Consider the following 25,839-nt stretch of genomic DNA (forward strand, 5'->3'; position numbering starts at 1 on the left):
GATATCAGGCTGGGCAGGGCCTACCACCCCACGGACACCCATGGACTCCTCCACATCCACCCCTGAGACCCTGAAAATTCCCTTCAAGAGGAGGGAGCAGCCTGCACCCAGCCAGCTGCTCTCTTAGGTTTGCACCGCATGCACAGAGTTGCCCAGCAGATCACCGTGCACCGGGAGGCTTGGATTCCACAGCAGGTGCTGAGGAGCGGCAAGAGACGCGTCTTGGCCTTCTGTTCAGGGCCTCTGTGAATATTCTACTCCCACACGTGAGGGAGGCATCCAGAAGCTCTGGCGCCCCACTCTTAGATCACCCTCAGCGAGGGATTTCTTGCTGGTGTGCAGCTCATTGTAACGGGTGAGGCGACAGCGTAGCCTGTGCCCCGGCGGTGGGATGTGTTTGTTACTGCAGACCTCCCTCCTCCACATTCTCCAGCTCAAGCAAAGTGAAAACAACTCTTCTTGGCTCTTCCGGTCCCTTGCAAAGAGTGGAGCCAAGCATGGAGCCCTGGACACGGAGGCCCAGGCCAACCGAGCCCCTGGGGCCGTGCCATAACAGCCAGCACAGGGGTTCCTGGCTCTGCACAGCGCTGGGCTTTGTCAGAGGGCACCCGGAGCTCACACTGGAGGGCTGCAGCCGCCTTGGCCTGCTGTCTGCGTCCCCGGAGCAGCAGCTTCCGCTCTTAGCACCTTTATGTTCTGGCACTGCTCGCCTTGTCTGGGATTCTGTCCTGCTGCCTCTCCTGGTATAAAATGCACTCAAGAGGCACAGGGGTCATTTCTGTGGGTACAGATCTCCCAGCCACTGAAGGTCCCTTGGGAGCCTTTCACAGAACGACCTGGAAGCCTGGCTCAGGAGGAGGAAGTGCTGAGTGTTCTGACCTGTGGCTCCAGGCAGACACTCGGGCTCCCCCCTGGAGCAAAGCCAGGCCTCCCTTTTGTTCTCACTTCGTGGCCAGCCCTCCATGTCCCAGTGGCCTCCAGGACAGTGGCTGGGGCAGGAAACACACCCTCCCCTAGGTACAAGGAAGCCTCAAGAACAAGTAGATAATTTTTGCCTTTGTGGCCCAAGTCCTGTCCTGTCTCCCGCAAAGCCTGCTCTTTCCTCAGAAATCTTCCAGTTCAGTGAAGCAGCCGCATTCTTCTCTTCCAAGGCTTCCAAAGTCATAGTTTTTCTGGGGTTTCTAAGGTCATATTCCATGGTATCCTCCAAACTGTGGACAGATGTCCCGTGGTGTGTGTCCTGCAGCCAGAAACTCTTAGAAATCAGAGATGTTAACGAAGGTTAGATAGCTTTCTCTTCCACTGCGGTCCAGGACTTTGTTATGGGAATAAGAGCCCCAAGAGAGCAGCACCCACCACACCTGCCCTGGGCTACATCTGCCTAGCTGGGACGGGGTTCCAGGTGGCACAGTTTAGGGATGAGGACGGAATATGACAGCACACAGCGCTTCTCAAAACTACACCAGGTCCTCCCCATTCCCCCCATCACTGCCGAGGCCTGGAGATCTCCTGGGGACTTAGCAGAAGCGGCTTCATCTGGGCTCTTTGGCGCGTTATCCAGCCAGCGGCTGCTGAAGTTCACAGCAGCAGCCCCGAACCGCAGGCTTGAAGGGTGTCGCTGGCCAGGAAGCCCTCACTGACCCCGAGGACCCGCTCGAATCCCGGCGCCAGTGGGCTGTGCCCGGAGATGAAGCCTTCGCACCGCGCTGCCGCTCCTCCCCGTGACGTCGCTGGTGCCCAGCGCAAGGCCTGGCTCACAGCGTGCATCTCGCAAGCACCTGCTCTCAGAGGCAGCAGAAAGCAGGCAGGAGGGCAGACGCCGTCCCTGCTGCTGTCCAGGGGCCCTGGGCAGTGCAACTATGGAACGTGCCAAACTATTGCCAGCCATCAGCAAATGAGAGGACCTGCGAGGTGCTGCAGCTGGCTCCCGGAGTGGGTCAAGAACCACACGCGCATAAGCGATAGGTAAAGCTAAGGGAGACTTACAGACACAGGCAGAGTAGAGGGGGCTATTTTAAAATCCATTTCAGCTAGCATAGAAAGCAGAAGAGGAAACTGTTAACCTCCAGCCTCCCTGAGCCGTCTGGTTAACCAGGTTCTGGAGATGCGTGTCCATCTTTAACACCCGAGTTACAACAGAAGCGTAAAGTGCATCTCAGGGACAGAGGACTAGGCATAAAAGCGAGCGCCCTGGGTGTGATTAGGGGCCTCCTCCTCTCCCACACTCGCATGGAAACTTTGGCTCCCTCCTGCAGCCTCGGCGCAGCGTGGGGGCGTGGCCGAGCTCCAGGACTGCCCCACTCACCTTGATGGTGGCCAGCACCTCCTCCACGATGGCACACTGCCTGGGTGTCAGGCCCTTGGCATCCTCGCGAATCATGTGCTCCTGGAAAACAGGTTCACTCTTTCAGTCAGCACTTTCAAACGTGACCTGCCAACTCCCTGCGTGCCAACGCTTCCTGTGGGAACACCTCCTCTCCTTTGAATGCAAGCACTCTTCAGTGATTATTCTGCTAGATACTTAATGAATATCCATTTTGCCAAAGGAAGAAGTGGTAAATACCAATTTGAAGAAAGCATTGCTTTTCCAGAGAGTGGCTTTCTTTTTACTAGAAGTTAATGTTAGAAAAGTAGGTGGAGAAACTGAAAAGCATGTGCCAAAGCCTTTCTACACTGGGGTCTTCCGGGAAGAAGGGGCTTGGGGCGCCAGCCTTTCCTGGCCCCCTGTGGTCCACTGCCAATGCAGTGCCTCTCCCCAGCCCCCCACAAGAGCCCCAAGGGCCAAGTGGGTTTGGCTATGTGGAGTTTGAGTCTTTCGCAATCATTCTAATAGCTTAGAACTGATTTCATAACAGTGGATTTTCTTCATTGCTTGCTGTCCCAATCCACCATTCACAGCTTACTTAGAGAAATGAGGGTGTGAAGTTGGAGAAATAATAAACAGGGAAAAGCTAAGCATTTCCTGACCCCAGGACTGCCACCATGCTGCTCCACGACAGGTGCCACACAGGTAAGGAGCACGCAGTGCACCCGTGTGGCTCGGACAGTGGCCCAGCGAGGGGCGCTCTGCGCAGTGCACGGCACTCTGCCTGGCCTGGCCTGGCCCGCCTGCTTCTCTTCCCAGGATTAGTGAGTGTGTGGCTCCTGGAGAGGGCTATTTCCCACCCGTTCCTTCAGGCTGTGTGCTCGCAATGGTGGTGACTGAGTAGAGACCCTCAGGGAGCCTTGAGAGCGCCTGTGAAGGACGGAGCCACCATCTGGGGGCCTTGTGGGAATGTGCAGCGCACGTCCCGGGCCCAAGGTGCACCTGTCTCCAAGCGGGACCTTCAGCTCCGAAGGGGCAGATCATTTAATGTCGCCTAAGCACAGCACACAGTGCTTTTGAGACTCAAGGATGCACGACGCGTGCTGGCCCAACTATGCTTTGGATTTAACAGCAGTTCGTTCAGACAAGGGGGTCTTGGGAGGAGGGCAGCACTGGGCCACTGACCCGAAGGGAAGGCCATGGGCTCACAGTCACTGGTGTGTCACCAAGGGTTTCTGATACTGTCAGCCATCATATGGATCGATGCACCTTCACTTTGATTCTTATGTCACATGAGACAGACTGCATTGAATGGTGATACCAGGTATATGTGACACACATATATCGGGACGTTCTAGCCTGTGCTGATTATTGTTGGCACATAAACCTCTTGAATAATGGCTTTAATGAAGTCGTCCTAAGTCACTGTCAAATGCAGGAGAACAGCTGCTGCAGTTCCCCACATTACTCTGTTCTTCTCGACCTTGTGTCCTTTGAAGGTAGCATCTATTAATATTTATATGTAGGAGTTGTGAAATTATCCATCAGCACAATAGTTTCAAACAGCATCTTTACAGCAGATCAAACTCCTTTTAAACTAACACACTGAATTTTTAAAGTGGCTTAAATTTTTTGATAAAGGAAATGACAGTCTAGTAAAATAAGTGCTATTAATTTTGTAAATTTTAAAATTCTTTGTGCCAGTGACAGTTTTAATACTTCGCATACGATTGTAGAGGACTCTGAGAGCTGTAATTCAAGTTGAGCTGATTGGACAGGCCCACTTTCAACAGAAACTTGCACGGGCCAAGAGCAGAATGGCACAGCTCACCTTCCCATCAGCTGTGGATAGCAAGGTGTCATTTTTAGTCCTTCCCATCACTTCAGTGCACTGAAATAGCCTTTTAGACCATTTCATTCATACTCTGCCTTAAGACCCCAAAGAGAAGTCACCAAAATGCAAAGCCCTGGTGGTGACAAAGGTTGCCATCTATGTTCCTGCAGGAGGTGCACACGCCCTGGGGTGCTGGGTAGGTATGGACATCAGGATGGGGCTTCACGGATGCCCTAGGGAGGCAGAGCCCAACGGGGAGGTTCAGCGAGGTTCCTGTGTGCTGCGCAGCGTGGCTCCTTCCGCTCAGGAGCCCTCGGGTGCACCCGTGGGTCCCACAAGCACTCAGGGGAGGCCCATGCTGCCTCACCTTCAGGGCTGTGGGGGAAAGCTCCCCCACAGAGGGACCATCCCAGGCCAGGGCAGGATCCAGAAATTCCAAGATGATAAAGGAGGAAATGTCAGAGACCCAGGCTCTAAAACCATAGTTGGCTGGCGCATCTGTCTGCCTTTTATTTGCTGTTAAACCCGGGACCTCCATGGCATCACCCTGAGCTGCCTCTCCAGCCCTTCCCTATTGTTTTATTCTTTGAGGGCGGGGCTCACTGGGTTGCTAAGTCACGCAGGCTTGTCCGGAGCTGTGACCCTTCTGCCTCAGCCTTGTCTCCTCAGCGAAGCACCGGGAGCACTGGGCACCTGTGAGGACTCTGAATGACAGCTCCTCCCTGTAGATGGGTGGCAGTTATTCAGCCCTGAGAAAGGCGGTGACGTAGACAATAAACAGAGCTCTGGAGCTGCAGATGCCTATTTCACCTGCGTGCCAGATTGTGCAAATGATGCTCCCTGCTTCATGTGCTGCAGGTGGGGCAGGGTACCCAGATCCTACCTGGGACCCTGCTGGCCCAGGATGGTCCCTCTGCCAGTAGCAGGCAGCGTCCTTTGCAGATGCCCACAAAGTTAGAAGACACTTTGTCTCCCTTGTTTTCACAGGAGCCACAAGCCAAGTGCCTGCATCTTCTGCTTCCTACAGATGCCAGCTCTAGAGGCAGGAGTGGCTAAGCACTACAGCCAGTGCCTCATCGTGTGGAAAGCACAGCCGAGTGCACCTGTGTCTGGAGCACCTCACTCAGCTACGTTCTAGTGGGCTAAACAGAAAGTGATGGCCGAGTTCCTCCCCCAATGCTGTAGGGACCGGGGCTCCTGCACAGCGTAGGCTCAGCCTTAAGGGAAACCAGCGTGCTCATTATTGAAGGCTAGGCGAACACGTCCATGAGTGCACTGCCTGCCGTGATGAGAGTTGTGGCTTTCTGACTTTAGGGCCTTTCTAGACTTCCCTGAATTTCTGTGCAATGCTCCTGTCCGCCTTTGTTCACATAAGAAAGAAAGTCGGTGCTCTAATTCGCTCTCAGAGTAACCATGCTGCTGGCTGCAGTGCAAGGTAAAGGCCTCAGAGCAGGCTGTGGGGTCACAGGTGTCTGCCTTCCTGGCCCACTGCCAGGACAGCCAGCGGATGGGAGAGCTGAGCCAGTGCCCGGCTTCCTGGGGCCAGCAGCGCCTTGCTCACCTTACCTTCAGTTTGGATAACTGTCCCAGGTCTTTGGCTGTGATGAAAATCATCTGAGGACCCTGGAAGCAGAGACGAGGAAAAGGAAGATCAGCCTTGCAGAAGCAGCTCTGGCTGTCGCAGGAAGCAGCTGCGCTGCACTGCTGTCCTTTATGTCCCATGTCCTTCCCTGTCCACTTGAAAGAACTGGGCAGAGAACCTGCAAGGCCGTCAGCACAACGGCCCCCACAGGCTGCCGCTCCGAGTCCAGTTGTGGTGCACAATGCCCAGGCCAGGCCGGCTGGCCCGCGCTCACACCCCTTGTGGCTTACTTGTGACAGAAGCAGCTCTCTTACTGACCGGAACAAAGTGCAGCTGCAGGGCCGGAGGAGGAGCGACTCTTCCAGGAGCGCGGCCCAGCCACCCCATGGCCACCTGTCCTCTCACTCTGTGCCTCTCACCTGGGTGCTTTCTCCACAGCCACAGGAAGACAGCAGATGCAGGCCGGAAGTCTTCCTGCGCTGCCAGGGTGGGGCTGGGCCAACCAACATGCCCACACTCTTTAGCAGCTGGCGGTATTTCCCAAGTAAAGGAAATCAAGCTAATATGCTCTTTCTATTGAAGACCATGTCGTCATTAGGGAATCAGGGACTTCCAGGTTCATCGCAACAAGGGCCACGGCCTGTTTTGCTCATAGCTTATCCCCAGCCCCAGGACAGTGCCCTTTACACCTAAGAAGCTCAGGTAATGTTCACTCAGTGGATGGATGGAGGGAGGGAGGGATGGAGGGTTGGAGGGATGATACAGGCTCACACTTGGAGCGGTCAATGGTTGCCAAAGTCAGGTGGTGAGAAGCTGCTATCAGAAGCCTTTTTATGGAGAATGAAATGCTGCGGAGCGGCTCGTGCAGTTATATGATTAATAGACTTAAAGCTTTACACATTTATATAGTGTACTTAAAAGCTTCACGTTCTTCAAAGTGGTACACCGACTATCATAAAGTTTATGGGGAAACAGCGGTGGGCAAGGCAATCAGACACCACGGGACTCTCAAGAACTATTAAAAATAGTAACTGCTACTGCAAGAGGCTGCGCGGCCAGCAGCGAGCTGGGCACAGCTGTGGTGCGGGGGCACGGAAGACGTAAGCCCCCCAACACAGAGGGTGGGCTGTGGGTGTGCGGCTCCCGGCGAAGCCCGACGCCCCTGCCCTGTCCCTGCCCCGCTCTGAGCACACTTAGCACGAGAGCACGCGCCGGCCCGCTGAAGTCACAGCTCTGCTGTGCCCCAGAGGCTCGACCACGCGGACTGCCACGGAAACAACACGGTTTCCAGATGGGACCGGCACCTTCCTGCCTAGCCGTGGCCCGGCCGCCAGCCGGGGCAGAGCGAGCTGCGTGCGGGCATCCACGTGTCCACCCGGCTGCGCTCCACCGGACGGGACGGTAACTGATTAAGCGCACGTTCGCAGCATTTAGTAAAATGTCGAGTATTCTGTATTTTATCGCTCCCAGGCAGCAAATTTTTTTAAAAAAAGTTATTTTTGGCTTTGGAATACTTTATAAAATACTTTTATCTCTAGGATTCCACTGGCTGTATGTGGACTGGCATGCAAGACTAACGTTGGCAGCACGTATTTCAGCGCACGGTTGCTCATGATGCGCATGTTTCGCTTCCGCAGTCTCAGGCAAGCACGCGGTAACACGCGTGCGCTGGGCACCGTCCCCTTGCGGGCCCAGCGGGCCGGAGCCCCTGCGCGGTGCGGCCGGGCCTGCCTGCCGTCAGCTCTCTGCCCGCGGAGTTCCCGCTCGCGTGTGTCTCCCTGCATGCAGGCAGCCGCCTCCTGCAGGTCCACCAAGAGCTTCCTCCCCTCGGCCTCCACGTGGCGGTGTCGGGGAAGCGGGACCCGAAGGGCCCGAGTGCAGGGCAGTGTGCGCCCAGCACGCGTGAGGCCCAGCGCGGCCCCCGAGTCACGCGCCACCCCACCCCCACGCCGGCCCAGCGCGGCGGGACAGCAGCACACGTGGAGCAGTGCGCTGGCAAACTGAACCTGGATTCTTTTCATAAGCAAATGACAAGCCAGTGTGAAGGGTGGCTGCCACCAGCACTACCTAAAATTGACGTGGATGGAAAAGGAGTAAGTTGATCAGTCATTAAGAAATCATACACCGAAGACCTTCCTGGGTACTTCACCTGGGGCAAAACCATTCTCTTAAGCAAAAGGAAGTTATAGAGACTGCTGGAAGCCAGCCACACTGAGGTACTTACTGTTTGGTCTGTCAAGGGAGGGAGGACAATCTGTTTCTCCATTTTGTTGAGAACCAGCTTCCACAGCCCTTTCAGGACTCGCTTCAGCACTGTCTTCTCACAGATTCTGGCCGAGAGACTTAGTCTGAAATAGTGCATGCACCAACTTGAGGTCTCATTGAGGGAGCTGGTGACTTCACTGACCCTTAGGTTTGCCTAAACTACTGAGATTCAAATACTCGAATAGCTCTTTATGATTTTAAAATGCTAAATTCCATAATATCAAAAGCATTTTCTAAGTCTACACATTAGATAATTCACTGTGTTTGGCTGGGAAAGAAATCTCAACGTTTACCTCCTTAAATTGGTTCCTAGGTTGACAGGAATTTCAAGTCAGAAGAAAAACCCACTTGAAGCATGCAGAGTAAATGTACAATAAAGGAAAGGGCCCCTTTTTGCTCCCACATAAAATCTGTCCTGCCATGAGCTCACTGCCACCAGGCTCTGGCCAGGGGCTCAGATAAGCATGATGGAACAACTCCTGTCACGCTCCTGTCAGGGCAGCGCCCCACTCGTTGTGATGAGGTCACAGCTCCCGACGTCCGTGTGTCCCCTCACCTGACATGGAGCTGGCACCTGCCCACGTCCATTCACCTGGACTGGATAACCAAGAAGTACGTTTTTATTACTACTGGGCACGAAGCTACAACATGACGAAGGTGCTTGTTGTTGCAAACCAGAACCCAAATTCACCACGCTCAGTAGGCGTGCATCCTATCATAAGCTCTTTCCAAGGTGAAGTAACGATCTTGCATCCGTGAGCACAGGTACGACGCCTCGCACACCTCTTCTGTGTAAGTGTCTTGTCTAGTACCCCCCTGCAGAAGCAGCACAGAGACCCAGGGAAGCCGCAGTCCTGGTTACAGGAGTGCGTGTTGGTCGGCTTCCTGCTGCTGCATCCGGGGCCCGTGCCCACCGTGGAGGAGCAGAGCGGTGGTTTGGCTCATGTCTTAAGCAGACTCAGTCGATGGTCAGCTGGCTCCATGGCTCCCCATGTGGGGAAGCCAAGCTGCGTAGTTCATGGCAGCAGAGCAGAGCCAGAGAGGAAGGATTGAGGGACAAGACCCTGCCCCCAAGCCAAGCTCTGCGATTCATCAGAAGCATGTCCTCCCATCTCTGGGGCATCCTGAAGTCAGTCCAGGTGACACTTGACCCCAGCCGTCACAGAGCACAACCGGAGCAGGCCAGAGCCAGGCACACCCAGGATGCCTTCCCGCTGTGCATACCCAGGATGTCTTCCCACTGCGCACACCCAGGATGCCTTCCTGCTGTGCATACCCAGGATGCCTTCCCGCTGCCCTGGGATGCTGGTGAGTGTGCTTGCCTCTGAAGGCCTGGCCCGTGCGGAGGCCCAGGACTGTGGATCACCTGTGAAAGGCTCTTCAGGGCTCCTGAAGGAAAGGAGTTTCACTTGTCTCAAGAGGACTGAAGTGGGCCCAGGGCAGCCTTGTTGTCTTCCTGGGCACTACTCAGCACCCTGGCCACTTTTGGACTTAGGAATAGTCACCCTGGCTCTGGTTCTGACAGGCAGAATTGCTTTCTCATAGTAAAAGACATGCATAATTAACATTAATAATTGATCTTAATAATCAATATTTAAATCAAGTAATGTGACATATGAAAGGCAAAGAAAGAAACCTAACGTGTAAAAATGCTTACAACTCTGACTTGGGTGAGACCTACCCATGGGCGTAACCATGGAAATCGGTGTGGCTCCAGTGGCTGGGAAGCCGTTGTTCACAGGTGGCACTGTTAGTGTGCTGCTGAGGGCGTGCAGTGTGGACCCGGCAGGCGCACGCAGAGCGGCAGCGGCCCTCGCTCCCACACCCCTCAGGTGGGCTGAGACACAGTGAGCGCAGCGTGTGCTTTCGAAAGGTCTGAGTGCAAGAACTGATGCTTCCCGGTTGGCTCCTACATACAGTGTGCTGGGCTCCCCTGTGTAGGCGGGCGATGCACGCACAAGGGTGACCCAGGCAGGCCTGCCTGGGCACTGCAGCCCCACCCATTGCTGCTACTGGGCTGGAGCCCTCAGCTCACCGCACGAGCGCCCAGATCTCCGTGGTGGAGGTGGGTCGTGAAGACGGGTGCACTACTCAGAGAGGCTCACCGAGACAGAGAAACCTGGCGGCTACATGTAACAGTTTCATGGGGATTTTCTCAAGACCACGTTGGAAGTTTCCAGGCTCTTACTGCGCTTTCTTTTTGTTTTGTCGTAGAACCGGAGACTGAGCCCAGGGCATTCACCCTGCGCTGCATCCCAGCCAGCCGTGTGGAGCTTCTGAGGCATGACGTTGACGTGCCCGGGCTGGGCCCCCATGTGTAGCCCTGCGCCTCCGCCTACAGGGCTGCCGTTGCTGGCCTGTGCCATTATGCCAGCCCTCGGGTGGAGAAAGGATTAAGATGCCTGCACACATGTACCAGCTGCCCAAGTGCATGCAGTCATGATATCTCGCCAACATGTGCTAATGAGGCGCCCGTAGGCCTCCTTTGCATCTTGGCCGCTTAATCAGTCATTGGCCGCAACAACAATTAATGAAATAGCACAGGGCAGTGACCCACGGCCCTGGCCCTCCACAGGCCTTCACACTCGATGCCTACTTCTGCCTCCACCTCCGGCTGGGGTGCGCATTGAACAGTGCTCATGTGGAACTCCTGGGGCCAGAACCGCTTCGGACTTTGTAGTTCTCAGACTTGGGAGCTTTTGCATGGGTTTTACCACTTGAGCATTCCTGAGGCTGAAAGCTGACTATTCCCAAATCTGACAGTTTTTTGAGCGTCACAATTTTTACTAAATTAGAGAGGAGACCTAAGAAACTGGCTGGCTGCTCCCCCATACCCTGTGGCTGAGAACTCCCAGCTCCCCCTTCCAGCATGCGAGGTCCCCCTGGGGCCTGGGTTCGACCCCTGCCTGGTTCATCCCTGCCCAGTGGCTGGGGAGGGCGGGTACCCACGGGCACTCAGGCCGAGTCAGGCCACCTGGCAAACCCCGAGGTGCCAGTGCTTGCTCCCCTCTCCCTTCCCCTGTGCAGTGACTGCCGAGTCTTCCCCATGCCACAGAAAGTCAAATACACTGCTCTCCACGGAACTCATTTCCTGCTATAACATTTCCTCTGACTGGCTCACCCACAGGAAAACAGTGCTTCGTAAAGCCCTAGCAGTCAAATGTAGGAATGTAGGGCACAGAGCGAAGATAAAATGGGGCAGAAAACTTACGTTTTGTCTAAGAAGTCCATGAGAGGCCGCAGCACGATCGCCGCATCCAGGGCAGCGCTGTTCTTGTTGGACACAGTGTTTCCATTTGCTCTCATTTGCTGGAGCTCAACGCTCATCTGCTTTACACACTCTTCGATTACAAGCTGAAAACTGAAACAGGGAAGAAAATTCTGGAGTGAAGAAACCACTTTGCAGAGGTCTGTTCTCACGCTGCCCAAAGAGCCTGATGCGTCGCACATGCTGTAAATCTCACTTGCCAGCTTTCAGAAGGACTTCGGCTGCATTGAAAGGCCACGTGGAGACTGTGCAAACGGTAAGAGTGATGGTCTCCCGGCTGCACCAGCGGGGCTCCAGCCTGTGTCAGCGTTAGCTTTGCTGAGTACTGTTTGGAGAACGGGCTGCTCTGGGGAGGTGCCGAGGGGGCAGGGGCACACCCCATCGGGTTTCTGTGCCTCCCCCGCGAGGTCTCCCCAGGCTCACTGCCGCTTCCTCCACCGTCTGACCTCCGGCCACTGGAGCTGGGCCATCGTGTTCATCATGGAGACGTGCAGGCAGGCCCTCCTTAAGTCTGATTCAGGATAAGTATGTGCGTGTAATATCTGGGACATAATTACACTAAACAATGGTTCATTGCCTGTATGAAATTCAAATTCACGTGCTCATTCATGCTGTCGCAGGTGCTGAAAATACATCAATGAATAGAGAAGACCTGGCTTCTTGGTCACACAGCATGGATGAGAACTTTATTACTTACATTATGAAATATTCTAGTTAGGTTTGTTCATTTTTGGTTTTACTTAGTGAGGGGAATTTTCAATAGATTGTAAAGGATCACAGTTTGGGTGTTTTTCTTATTCCCGGCCCTATAAAGGGAGGTTAATAAACACATCAGTCCATAATGTGGGACATATTTTCCAGGCCTGAAGCTGCATCGCCATGAGGTTGGCCCAACTTCCTGTGGCTTCTGACGTCTCCCCAGCTTTCCTGACATCTCCACCCCTCCAGACCTCCATCTGGACTTGGATCTCAGCTGGCCCAGAAACACGGCACATTGCTCAGCTCTCTTTCTATTTATCTGGTCCAGCAGAGCAACCTCTTCCAAGACAGCATCCAGGGGAATCCAAATTCTGACCATTTGGCCTATAAGGCTGGGCCAGGCATTGGCTCCCATGAGGCAGAGGCTGGCGGGGGGAGAGCGTGGGGTGGTGAGAAGGGGGGATTGGGTGTGTCTGGCTGGCAGTGTATTTCACTGGGACTATGACAGTCAACACTGGAGAGAAAAGGGAGACCTAGGGTGGCGGAAGCGTCTGGCTAATTGCTTCCCACAGGATCGTCAGTGACCGCTGGCCATGGTTAGAGTCACTTCAGAAGTAATGGCTTCCTTTGGCACTGACAGTCAGATTGATACTCGCTCCTCACAGGGTGGGGAGTCCACCGAGCAGGGGTCTGGAAATTATGCTTCAGATATAGGAAGGTAGGTTCCTCAGCGGATCCATGTGGGCATCTGAAGGCAGCTGGGTGTGGGACCGAACACGAAGGACGTGGAAACACAGTAGGACTCTACTTTTGCACGAGCTCTGGGCAAGCCAATACCCACACGTCACTGACAAAGCCTTTAGCTTTATTAAGTGTTAGTGAATCTACCTAATAACCTTTCTTCTATCCATTTTTTGGCTGAGGAAGTCTATTAGTTAGCTTGACAAGAACAGTGCAGGAAATGGCAACAGACTTGGTGAGCACCCAAGGAGCAGAAGGGGCTCACAATTCCTAGGAAATAGCCCAAGGCCTTTGTTCACCAGTGCAGCCTGCCACTGGTGCTAACTGTGTCGGCAAAGGCAACAGCCACACATAAGGAGAGAAACACTACCCGGAAGCCTACATGGTGCAGTTCTGAGACTCTTAGGGCCATGTGTACTTGCAGGTTTTCCGGCATTGCCATAGTGAGGTCACTGCCTCAGTTTCCAGGCGGGGGCCACGAGGGTCAGGACCCAGGCTCCCAGTGTTAAGCGTGGCATGGCTCTGCCCCAGCTTCCTGAAAAGCTCCCCACCGGCTGCAAGCCTAGGACAATTTAATGTTCGTGACACAGGGCAGACTGACTTTCGGAGCTACTGATGCAGCTATTTTTAAAGCCATCCACTGCTACTTCAGCTGCGCCCCAGGGAGCTCCAGACTAACTTCCTGGTTCAGCTCTGTGGCATGGTCCTGGGGATCGCTGTGGACTCCCGTGCACCCTGTGTGTGACTCTCCATAGCAACGAGGAGACTGCGGTTACTCCTGTCACAGCAGAATGTGACGTGGGCCTGATTGCTCCAATAACCCTGACTGAACAAAACACCACCTTCTCCCCTTGTCTAGAGGAGGATAAAGGGCTGGATCTGGGTCATTGTGGGCACCAGGCCTAGGCTCAAGCACCTGCCTGGGGCAAATAAGAGCCCACAGTGTGCCCAAAGCAGTGCTCCTGCCTTTAGAAATGAAGTCAGCACACGATAAGCACCTGCTTCACACGTGTAAGGTCCTGAGTTTGATTCTCAGGAATCACAAAGAAAAAAAAAGAAATGAGGCCGGCCGGCCCAGTCCTTCCCAAAGCGCAATTTGTGCTGTAACCTGCATAGCATGAAGATTCCTCCCTCAAACAAAACAAAATAAGGGACACTTGCTTGTTGGGTGGTTCATTTATTTTACAGAAAGAGCTGACATGCTCGTTAGTCATGTCGTTTCCATTCCGTGGGGCTCTATTTCCCACGCGGTGATGAACATGTCCAGCCCCTCCCGGCCCTTCTCCACACCCTCCCTAACTTTGCCAATGTTTTCCCTTCATATTGAAGTCATCACCTTTCAGCCAAGCACCGAGTTCACATGGCTGAGCCACAGCCAGCCCCTGTGCGCAGCGTCAGTGGGCACCGCGTTCAGGGCACAGCCTCTGTGCCCGGAACGACCCAGACAGAACCCTGGTGGTGGTGATGGGGCTCAGGGAAGGCCACAGAGCAAAGGCGCAGGCTGATGCCCAGCTCTGCCCTGCGCTGTGGGGTGGGCTCCAGGGTGACGTCCCCAGGCCACAAAGCTGGGGCTGCCTGGAAGGCCAGGTGTGGGCTCTTCCTCACTCCACCGCACCCCCACATCTGAGAACAGCCGGGTGCTTCTTGTGTCTTCCCTTCTCAGTCTTTCTCATTAGGAAATGGCAACAGTGAGCACAACAGGGCCTCTAGGCTGACTGAGTGTTCAAACACTCAGCAGTGTTCAAACTCTTGTCACCCTAAGAGAAAGGCATGGTCTCCTGGGAGAACAAAACATGGCTGAAGCTGCCAAGGCAGCCTCGATGGAAGGCATTCTTCAGGTAGTCCTATGTTAAATTAATGAACCTCTTCAATGGTGCATCTGGCTTGCAGTTTGCCATTTGGCAGTGAGATGCTTCCTGCTACAGGACCCAAGTAAAGTTCAATGAAAGCAAACTTCTCTCTTTAGAGCCAAGCCATAAATAACCTAGAGCGATTTTTAGAAAAACAGAAAAGTATGTGGAATTGTTCATAGATTCTACACTCCTGGCTGCAGCCAGGTAGACTCAGTCCCTAGGTCCTAACACCGAGAATCCGGGCCTCCCGTGGCCTAGGCTGGGGATGCAGCTCCGCCAGATGCACCGGCTTGCCAGCCCTGAGCTCATGCCTGGAGCACTGCTCCCTGCCCCACTCGCCCGGCACTGCTGAGCCCGCCAGCCTGGGGCTGCACACGGGCGTGCATCTGCCTGGCTAGAGGAAGGCGGGCAAGCAGACAGGCGAGGGGGCCTCACCTGCGGCCATGGGCACCGCGGGCTTTCCAGAGCTTGCGGTCAGTGGAGGAGTGCACTGCAAACCCGATTGCGGCGCAGCCACTTACCTCTCTCCGTAGGTGATGCTGAGCCCATCCAGCACCCCACTGAGTTTCACTTGAAGCTCCTTCAGAATAGTGCTCGCTTCTGGGTCCAGCTGCAGAGAGACCACAAGCGTGACTTTGGACTTTGGAGGGTGCACCTTCATCTTTCTCAGAGGCCTTTTGTTTGTTATACAGAAACTTGAGACAACCACACATATACACATATATTTTCTCTCATTTTGTCTTGTTTTGTGGTACCAGAGATAGAACTCAGGACCATGCACTTGCCAGGCAGGCACTTATGCTGCTGAGCTATGATCCTGGCCTCATTGTGTCTTTGAAACCAAATGCTAAAGTTTAGGAAATGGTGGAGGGACCAGCAGGGCTCTTCCACGTGAAGCTGGCTCCCATGCATGCTTATGACGAAGAGCCAGACAGCAAAGCTTTGGTCGCTCACAGCCAGGGGATGTGGGGTGGACTGCTGCCTCCCGGAACACAAGACCGCACAATCTAGAAAACCCACCGCGTCATATGTGAATTACATACAGGTACTGCTTCAAACTATTTCGGTCTTAATTCTCCTGCCAACAAATGGTCCCACTGACATAAAAATTCAGTTAAAAATTAGCTTTTGAGAACAGGTTGAGTATCCCTAATCCAAAATGTTTGGGGCCAGGAGCGTTTTGGATTTCAGTTTCTGATTTGGGACTAGGCGCCTCGGTCCCACTGGCTTAGGGTTTGTCCACCAAAACTCTGAAACCTGAACTATTCCAAACTTATTGAGCACCGAGTAAAAGATTTTGACTTTGAAGCACTATAGCGTTTTGATTTTGCAGTAGTGGTGTTAAGCCTGCACCATGCTCCTAGCTCACTGAAAAGCACCTCCAGATTTTCCAGAATTTTCAGCGACAGGATGAACCAGCTATGCGTGTGTGTGCACACAGGCCTGCGCACAGCAGGTGGCCTCTCTCCCAGGGTGTCATGGCAACTCAGCTTGAGATGCAAAGTTGAACTTTTTAATTTTAATAATTCAATTATTTATAGGTTGAAACTAAGCTTGTGAATAAATTTAGATGCAAAAGAAAAACAATTAGCCTAAGATAACTCATTTGTGATGCTTCTTGTTGCAGTGCAAACATCAAAAGTCAACTTTTAAAATCTAATTAGTTCTTATAATAGTGTTAGTGAAGATTGCAAAATAGCTTATAAACACAAACAACAAATAGACACCAAAATTATTTTTGCAATTAAAGTGAAAGACCTATATACACTTTACCAAGCATTTTAGAAAATTTTTGTCCAGTTTGATGATTGTATTTTTGTGAAATAATTGTTTTTGCTTTTTTGGTGGAGACCAAACAAAGCCTTATAAGAGAAACATTAAATCAGTCCTATAAAGGGAAACTGGACTATTATCTGAACTTGAAATCCTCCTTCCTTGAGCCTTTAGAAATGCCATTTGCCACCATGATGTCTATAGTTCCTGCCTGATCCTGTCTGCTTCTGCAGGGAAAAAAGTGGCATCAAGCTAACTTGGGGGTGCAAGTACCACTGGCTACCATGACGGAATCAGTGGGACAGTCTCAGGCAGATGCAGGCCTCGATCTAGCAGTTGAGATCCTGAGATTTGGTCTTAGTTACTTTTGTATTGTCAAAATTCCCAACACCCAAAGCTAAAGGAGAAAGGTTTGCTTAGCTCACAGTTTGTGAGGGTTTCAGACCACAGCCGGCTGGCTCTGAGGCAGGGCGGTGCACAGGGCGGCAGGGCAGAGGGGCAGGGCAGCAACAGCCCAGGCGAGGCAGGTGGGCAACAGCAGCAAGCAGCAAGCCTCCCTTTCCCTTTTCGTCCCATCCAGGGCACAAGCCACCCACACCCCGGGCGGGCCTTCCCCTTAGTCTGGAGTAAATCCATCCAGCCACACCCAGCACTACGCTAATCAAACCAGGGGCTAGTCCAGTTATCACACCCATCACTCAGCAGCACGCCCACGATCCAGTCATCACAGAAGTCCCATTTATGAGCCCATGAGGCTTTGGAGGGACATTAGACACAACCTGTAACCACGCCCCAGCCTCAGCAGAGAGAGCATGTTGCTGGCCTGTTCCACTGGTGTAGAACCGCACAGGGCGCTTATGATTGGATCTCTTTTTATTGTTCTAACACCAGCTTTGTGTTGACTTCACATGGATGAAAAGACCAAGGAGGGAGTGAGAGAGAGGTGCCCCAGTCAGGCCTGGGTTCCCACTCCCCATGACCCAGACAGCTCCCTCCAATGGAAAGCCCGAGAGCAGGGTCGGGTCCGTCCACTTGCCAAGGTAGCGACTCCAAAGCTACAGTCCAGCCCTGGATGTGTACTGTGGTCCTTGAGTGTTCTGCGAGATGAGCAAAGACTTCTAAATTTTAACTTGATGAGTGAGTGATGTCTTGTGGTACTGACAGTGCATCACGCCGAAGGGCACGCAACCACAACGGCTCCCTCGCTCCCTCCCTCCCCCCTTGCCTCCTTCCCTCCCTTTCTGTCTCTCCCTCTATTTTGATATACTAGAGCTTTGGGTTACCAGTGGAATGAACTATTCCTGCAAGCCATGAAAGTGGCTACTCAGGCCACCCGGATGCACTGTGCCATTTCCCATTCTGCTGCCTTAGTCCACCTTAATGTCCCCCATTAGACATTTCTTAGCATGTCACTGGCTATTACTTGAAAATCAGAAGCCGTCTGACTGCAGCATTTAAATATTGGGTGACAGCTCTGGTAGATGCGTGTTTCTACGGAGACGCAGAGAAGTTTCTGTCATGTAACTAGGGCAAGAGGAAAAAAGGCAGAAAAAGGAGAATTTTGGGTTAAAGTTAGCATGCGATCCAAACATCACTAAATTCACCACAGCGGTTCTGAGCCCGATCCGGGTGGCTCTTGCTAGCTGCAGGTCTTCTGCAGTAGTGAGGACAATAGATGGAAGCCCATGGTCACCTGGCGGCAATCACGCTCTTTGGCAGCGAGATCGCCAGTCCTCGCGTTCTTCTGCAATTCTCTTTCTTCCCAAATGGAGAATATTTTCTTTAGTCTCAAATATTCTAAAGCTCTAAGAATATAGTGGGATTTGAGAGTTTACTGCATAAATTGTCAAGCATATATTTTGAACATTATTGTTTACTTAGGAAAGGTAAAAGGCTACTCAATTGTATTTCATAAATTTTTAACAATTATGTAAATAGTATAGCATAAAAATAAATTCAAACTTCTGTATTGTTATTTGTAGGAAGAAAAAAGAAAAAGTTTGAAGCTTTCGAAGTTTGCAGTTAATAAATTTATTATAAATTGGAAACTGAACTGCCTCATGGACCTGGGCAAGTTACTCGGATGGCTAAAGGCTGCGCGTGCAGAGGTCCGTGTCCAGGGAAACTCAGGGGTCCTGGCTCAGTTTGGGAACGTACGTGAAAGCTGCTAGAACACACTTCCTCCTCCCAAACAAAGGCTCCGAGCTCCAAATCCACGCTGACAGGGTGTAGTTTCAGAGAGCAAATGAGCCCCATGGCCACACATAGGTAATAACAAGTTTTACGCCGTGAGTCATGGTGCTACAAATAATTTGCCCAGGAGACAGGCAGCAGGTGAGGCATCCTTTAATTCATTTCCTTGTCCTAAGCCTCATTTTTACTTTTCCTGTAAAACAGTCTGTTTTCCACTTCCCTTTGCAGAGGCCCCAGCGTGCCCTGCCCCGGGCAGCGGGTGCCCTCCCATCAGTGGCTCTCCTAGGACAGCCTCCTCACAGCCTGCTCTCCATCAGAATGAATTCCATCGCCCGTGCATTTCTGCCCCAGCACCCTGCACACCCAGGCATCCCCCAGGGCTGAAGGAAGCCACCAGGACAGGAGACGCAAGGAAAGCAGTCGTGGAATCCGGACAGCAGCAACGCATGGACTGACCCTCATGTGACTCACCGGGAAACCACTGCTCTTGAGATGCTTCATGCCGTGGCCATAGTCCAGTCTCTGGGCTGGTGGCCACGTCTGTCCTGCTCGCTTCATTCACACTGTTCACCCCTGTGTGCTTATTTTCTGGTTCTGCCAGTGCCCATTTCCTGTGTCCTTTGGCTTTAAATCCTCTGTCCATCCTTTGAACATTAGAGTCCTCAGATTGGTCCTTTCTGGCCTTCTCTGAGCTCTCCCTGAGCCGTCAGCTGGTCCCCAGGGTTCTGTACCCCTGGGAGTGACCCGTCGTCCACTCGCCATGCAGAGCCACACCCTAGGCATCATGTCTTGGTTTCCAGGGCCAACTGGGTGGTCCCCCTACCTGAGTCATGGTGCAGCAGGACTGGCACTTACTACCCGGCCACCCTTCATGTATTCCTCTACTTGCTTTCCGTGCCCGGGTTGGGGGCACACCCTTGTTCAGGCAAAAGTGCGGGTGTCATTGCTGACTTCTGACTTCTTCCATCCGGTCTCCTGGGACACTGAGTGCAGTTGGCGTGCCCTGGCCCATCTCCGTCCGCCCCACCCCGTCACTCTGCGGCTTCACCATCATCCCCAAGTTGTGCGCCCATTTGCTGCCTCCCCTTTCCACCCTGCTCCTCATCTTCCCCAGAGTTGTTTTAATAAATCCGAATGCAGGCTTGCCCCTGCTGACCCCTCAAGCTGGCTTTCAACCAGGGAAATGCTTCAAGCTATTTCACACAAGCTTATCTGAGCTTTTTCGATTTCTTTTATTTTCAAAAATCAATTCTCTCCGGCCCTTCCACTTATCAAAACCGATTCATCTTGTAAGACCTACTTTAACTTAAAATATATGATTGAAGACCAGGTGAAAGTTCCCGAGTGAATGCAGCAGTGGGAGGCTGGCCCTGAGATGCCCTAAATCACTTTGTAGAACTGCAGCCTCTCTGAGGAGATGGGGTGCATTGTCAGAAATAGCACCCCATCGTCTCAGCAGCAGGCCAACGTGCACTCTTTAACACTGCTGTGGTTTTGTTAACATTCCTCCCTGGAGAAGCCCTCTGCAGGAGCAGGAGCATTTTCAGTGATAGACTCTGGCGTTTTCCTATTAGATTTGCAAGAACATTACGCTGGAAGCATCAGCTTCAGAATATAAATCCATGTGTCTAACTTCTTGGCTTCTGAAAGCTGAAGAGCACCAGCAGCTGTCTCCCATCCCAATTAACCACAAGTAGTCAGGGATCCAACTGTCACTGTGCTTCCCTTCAGTGGCATGCCTCTGAGAGACGTTCGCTTCGTTTCTTCAGCCCAGACCACTGAAGGGAAAAAAGACTGCCTTGTCGCCGAAATCCCTTCATGGTAGTTTGGAGTTGGTGAGTGCCAGCCAATTTTCCAGTTGCCTGTAGCTATCCTGCTTTACTTTGAGCTACACGTCAAGCCTTGCCCAAGTGGCACAACATTCTCTTCTCCGAGCTCGAACGTTTCTTCCTCCTGCCTACACCTTGCACGCTGTCCCTCCGTGGGTCGTGGGTCACTAACAAGGTTCCCGCCTCAAAGCCACAGAATCTCAGAGCACAGTCCAACTTCTCACTTTGTTAGTGGAAAACTGAGGCCAGATAAGGCGTCAGGCTTATCGGAAGAGCTGCCTTCTTTGGCTGCTTGCTCAGAAGCCATGGTCATTAGCAAAGCAAAACTCGCCCCAGAGGCTCACGGCAGAGGACTTCGAAACTTACTGGTTGCATGTGTTGGCAACTGCGAACCTGGGTGAGGCAAGAGGAAGTCAGGAGGCCAGGAGCCGAGATGCTGTGCCGACGAGGTCACTCTGAGTACTGTGGTTGCCGTTTCTCCCCCGCCTGCCCCCGCTGGCCGCTGGTGACTATCCATAATGAACATGATGCCCTGCTGCTCACCAGGGTGTGGGTGCGTCTAGGCAGCGGCACTCACTGCCCACCAGGCAGGCGCTTGGCACCGGCACTGTGTCTGATGGACAGGTTCTGGCGTTCGCTCCACCAGCAGCGTGGTGGGAAACGACAAACTGTAGGGTGGTGACGGTGCCCTTGAGCTGATCATTAAAGCCTCTACATGGATTTGAGTCACCGAGCTGAACCTCCCAGCAGGTGCAGTTGTTATGTGTCGATCAAGAAGTAGAAATAATAAGGGCGAATGCTAGGAAAATGAAGAGCCTGGGTTTTCCTAGTTAGGGCCCTGACTCGCTGGTGGGGCTGGAGCGAGCAGGTGAAGGTGACCATGCAGAGGGCACAGGATGGACTGACTGGGGGGACAGAGCGTGGGACTCCAGCAGGGACGAAACTGCTTCCTACTGTGCGCTGTTCTACTCTCCCCACGTTTTCTTTGGACTCAGAGGAGTGTGGTCTGCAGAGACGTGGCAGGATGTGGGCGAGCCTTAGCCTTGTGGGTGCTGCTGGGAATCAAATTACTACACTGTGCCTGCCCGTCTTTATTTCATTTGGACGGGGCTGCTGGCCCCGAGGCCTCTCGACCTCCTCTTCATCCCCAGCACCTTTCCTTAATTTCACACACTCAGCTGCGAGCATATCTTTCTGTGCTAGCAGAGCTAGATTCTTAATCGTATTTATTAAATAACCTCATTGCAAGTTGCCCTTCTAGGCCTCGGTATTCTCTTAATTTTCCATTAAATTCAATTGGTTAGTTTTAATTGCAGACAGGAGGAGAAAGAAGCCCTGTGATGTCCGCATGCTGCCAAAGCTGAAGGCCAGGACTTCAAGTGCTCGGTGCGCCTGCCCGCCCGCCCGCCCGCCACTGAACGACTGAAAGTGCCCACAGCGCTGCTGAGGTGGGCCAGGTGCATCGCACCTTGGAGCCTCGTCCCGCGGTCGGGCAGAGGCAGCATGTGCTCTGCGGCTGTAGGGTGAGCGCCCCAGCGGCAGCTTTCATCTGCAGGGTAATTGCAGCCTAGCAAGTGGGGTTTTCACCCACAGACCTTATCTCTGGATTGTTCTGACTTCCCTAATGCAACAGAAGCTGAGCTTTTTGAAGGGGCCCTGTATTGTAGAACTTACGAAGGCCTGTGTCTGGTGAAGCCTACAGTGCGTAGTAGGTGCTCAGCAGATAAAGGCTTATGAATGGACAAGTGAAGAAGTCCGCTCTGTCCTCGTACACACACTGTGGGCCCAGATGCTGTCAGCACCACGGCCTGTGGAGCGGAGCAGTCAGCTGGACCCGAGGATCCGGCCTTTCTCTGGGCACTCAGGGACCTCTGCCCTCACTGTTGTTTTATTAGACCTCACTCCTTGTAACTGCTTTGGAGCCAGAGATATGTTTTAATATCTCTGTTTTTTTAACAAGAAATCTTTTTATTTCCTACTTGGAGATTCAGCAAATATAGTGAGATGTCTATTGTCTAAATTAGTTTTAAACTTTGCAGTTTACCAAGTCTTTAAACTGTTTCAGGAAACAAGTTAAAACTATGAGATAAGGGCCAACCAAATAGCCTCAGTGGACTAAAGTGCTTGCAAGGGGTGCTGTTTCTGGTCCTGCCGTGTAGGCCGTGTCCCCAGGGCGTGCTGAGACAGCGACTGAGAGGGGACACGGTACATGCCTGTAATCCCAGCACTGGGAGGCTGTAAACAGGAGAATCACTATGAGTCTGATCTAGTAATGAGACCCTGAACACCCTGTAGACCCTTCTCTAAAATACAAAATAAATAAGTAAATCTATAAGATACAATATGACCAGGTGAAACTATCTAACTGCATCACACGTTCTTTACAATTTACTTCCTTTTATAGCTTGCAGCTACTGAGAGAGATCAAAGCAGCAGACTGAGGCTCCTTACTGCTACATTCTAGATGCATTCACATGCAGGAGGTAAGATGGATCAGAAACCTGAGCACAGTGCTCGGCCTCTTTAAATTATCATATGCCTTTTATGAAGATGATATGAAAAATGTAAGCATAGGCCGAAGGTCTTTAAAAGGCCAGGCCAGAGCAGGTGGCTGGAAACTGGCCACTCCATTTCACAGTGGCTGTGTCTGCCCTTGCAGACATTCGCCTTTACTGATGCCCGCTGTCCCCGATTCAGCGGATGATGGTCAGAAGAGGTGCAGCAGCAGGGTGCAGCCGGGCAGAGCATCGGGGTTCCACGGTTCCTCATCACCCACTTCCTGCTCTGCAGCAGTCCAGCCCAGGAGCACTGGTGCCCCTGCACCACAAGCCCCTTGCACCGTCCTGCCGGCCCATCCCTCGGGGCTTGGCTGCTCTGCACCAGGCCAAGGCTGCTGGGATCAGTCCCTCCGGTCCTGGGGGCAGCGGTCCTCATGCCCTGTGTCCCAGAGGCTGAGAAGTCAAGTGAGGGCAGTGAGAACAAGGGGATGAAGGTCCATTTCTTTCCTGTCTGGTGTGGGGCTTCTTGGCGGGCAACCGCATGCACACGCCAGCAGGTTTTGGTTTCAGCACTGCCGACATGTGCGCTGGGGCCTTTGCATGTAAGCTGGGGATACATCACGTGGCGCATACCAAAGCACATATGATCTACATATTGGCATCTCCGAAACAAAAGTGTAATTAAGCTTCTCATTAAAATAGCCACATGGAGGACAGCATGTTTATGTTCCAGATGTCGCACACCTACAGAGCTAGACAGCTTCTCTTCCCAGCGAGCTTCCCTGTGGGGAGGACAAGGCACGGCCGTCTACTCACGCGGCCTGCGGCAGACACGAAGCCTGTCGCCTGCAGACACTGCAGTGCTGGTGACGGGGACACGGATCCTGCACTCAGGCCGTGGGGCCAGCCCAGGGCCCCGACCCAGCAGGGCCCCCCCTGCTCAGTGAGTCCCGACTCTTCCAAATCAACCAATCTAAATCACGCAGAGTTCTGTGACTAGGGTCCTATGACATCCTGGAAAGAAAGTACGTTTTCAATTTTTAATTTTTTCATATACTTGTATGAATTAATGGCAGATCCCAAAGTATTTTAAAATGTTATAAAAATATGCCTCTGTTAGAAAATGAATAGACCATTTGTAATTTGTATGTACTGAGTTACACTCAGGAAATAACTAAGCTATTAAAATAATATAAACTGAACTAAATCTGCTATACTTTTGAGCTTCCACTTGTTATTCAGCCAGGAAAGCCAGCTGTTCCGAAGTATCCCACTGCCACCTGTGCTGCTGCCGGCCAGAAAGGCCACGGCACAGGTGGGCCGATGGCACACGCTGCCCTAACCTGGCTCCTGCCGGGAAGAACCACCCAGAGCTTCCACCCACTCCTGAAGGCTCCATCTCCTGTATGGTGTGTGCGTGTGTGCATGTGTATGCGCATGAGTGTGTGCACGTGTGCATGTGCTCGCGTTAAGAGGGTCCCGGTTGTGAGCAAACATGCCTGCAGTTCGTGTGCAGGGCAACAAGTTAGGAAGTCAGTGCACAGGGCAGGAAGCCACGCGCCTCCCCCCACCCCACCCCCGCGCGCGCCTCCACCCCATGCGCCTCCTCCCCCCGTGCACCTCCTCTCCCTCCGTGTCCCCCCTCCCCCTCCCCGGCGCTCCTGTCTCTCTCTTGGGACAGAAGCTTTCTTTCTCTCAATAAATAGATTCTGCTCATAAAATAAATAAATGGAAAGGCAGCAAATAAGTGAGCTTTACTCTTGTAAATCAATGTTTTAAGGCACCTTAAAAGTTCACGATCAGCAAATGAAAAACCCACCAAGGTCCTAAAAACAGCTGGCAAACATTTTTAAAAATTAAGCTGCAAATGGTAACCACCCCACCTTAGCTGTATCTGGCAACAGCACCTATAGCAGTAACCCCAAACCTCTCAGAGCTTCTGATGACTGAAGAGTGGCACGGGTGCCACTGCTGACCTGCCACAGCTAACCAAACAGCTCTGGACTCTCACAGCTGGCGATGCTGGTGCCCTTGTACTGTCTATTGTCCTGTGGTAAATGAAGGCGTGGGAGGAGAAAAATGGCTCCTATGTTACTACTCAGAAAAACACTTATTTCCTTCCCAGTATCAGTCTGTTTCTTTTTCACACATGGAATGTGCAAGAGCAGGGGACGAAGCGTGAGTGGGAGAGCGGGCAAGCAGCACTGCGCCCACGCATGCTTCAGAGGGGGTCTCTGGAAATGGCCAGCGGCTCTCAGGAAAGGCAGTCCTGCAACATCTCCCAGAGGAGCAGACTTTAGGCACAATCAGTCAAAACCGTAAACTCATGGTTTAAATCTGTTTGCTGATATGGCACACTCTTCCTCTATGGTGACCATGGCCTGCTGAGTAGTGTATACTTTTTCCTCAGCAAGTCAAAAAGTTAAAAAAAAATCAAGTGTCCACAAGATCTTAGGGGAATACTTAACATAAATATGTATTTACTAAAGACCAATGAACACCTTAAATGTTGTACGCAAAAATCTCAAATTGCAAACCATTCATGTACAAGCTGAGCAGGGCAGTGCAGACCTATTAATGCCAGGACTTCGGCGCCTGAGGCAAGAGAACTGCCACAAGGTCAAGGCCAGCCTGGGCTCCACAGTGAATGTAAGGCCAGCCTGAACCACACAGTGAGACCCTGTCTCAAAAACACCGAAGAGAAAAAGAAAAACCTTTAGGTACAGAAAATATATTTCCTAACTCCAGAGCCTTATGATCCAGCTACCTTGATAGTTTAGCTATGAGTATGTACAGTTATGTCACATACTTGAATAGAATTTGCTTAGGCATACACACTGTGAGAATTGGAAATGAGCCAACCCATCTTTAAAATCACAGCAATCTGACTTCTGGTTTCTGGCGTAGCATGTAAAGAACTGAGAAGGGCTGGTGAGATGGCTCAGTGGTCTAAAGCACCTCCTTAGAACAAGCTTAGCAAAGCACAGGGACCGCGGTTC

At 52.4% G+C, this 25,839-nt stretch overlaps 1 protein-coding gene across 2 annotated transcripts in view; it reads right to left on the bottom strand.

Moving 5' to 3' along the window:
* The window catches only part of Unc13c (unc-13 homolog C), a 429,116-nt gene that overhangs the window by 45,979 nt on the left and 357,298 nt on the right, over nucleotides 1–25,839 (bottom strand). For both annotated transcript variants that reach the window (XM_023724104.1, XM_004638987.2), the window contains 5 exons: nucleotides 15,069–15,157; nucleotides 11,198–11,347; nucleotides 7,946–8,069; nucleotides 5,706–5,762; nucleotides 2,306–2,386 (listed from right to left, as the gene is read on the bottom strand). In XM_023724104.1, the coding sequence (XP_023579872.1) occupies nucleotides 2,306–2,386; nucleotides 5,706–5,762; nucleotides 7,946–8,069; nucleotides 11,198–11,347; nucleotides 15,069–15,157 (501 nt within the window). The remainder of the gene's footprint in view (nucleotides 1–2,305; nucleotides 2,387–5,705; nucleotides 5,763–7,945; nucleotides 8,070–11,197; nucleotides 11,348–15,068; nucleotides 15,158–25,839) is intronic.

Source organism: Octodon degus, unplaced genomic scaffold (assembly GCF_000260255.1).
Source record: "Octodon degus isolate 3935 unplaced genomic scaffold, OctDeg1.0 scaffold00105, whole genome shotgun sequence".
Taxonomy (NCBI): Eukaryota; Metazoa; Chordata; class Mammalia; order Rodentia; family Octodontidae; genus Octodon; species Octodon degus.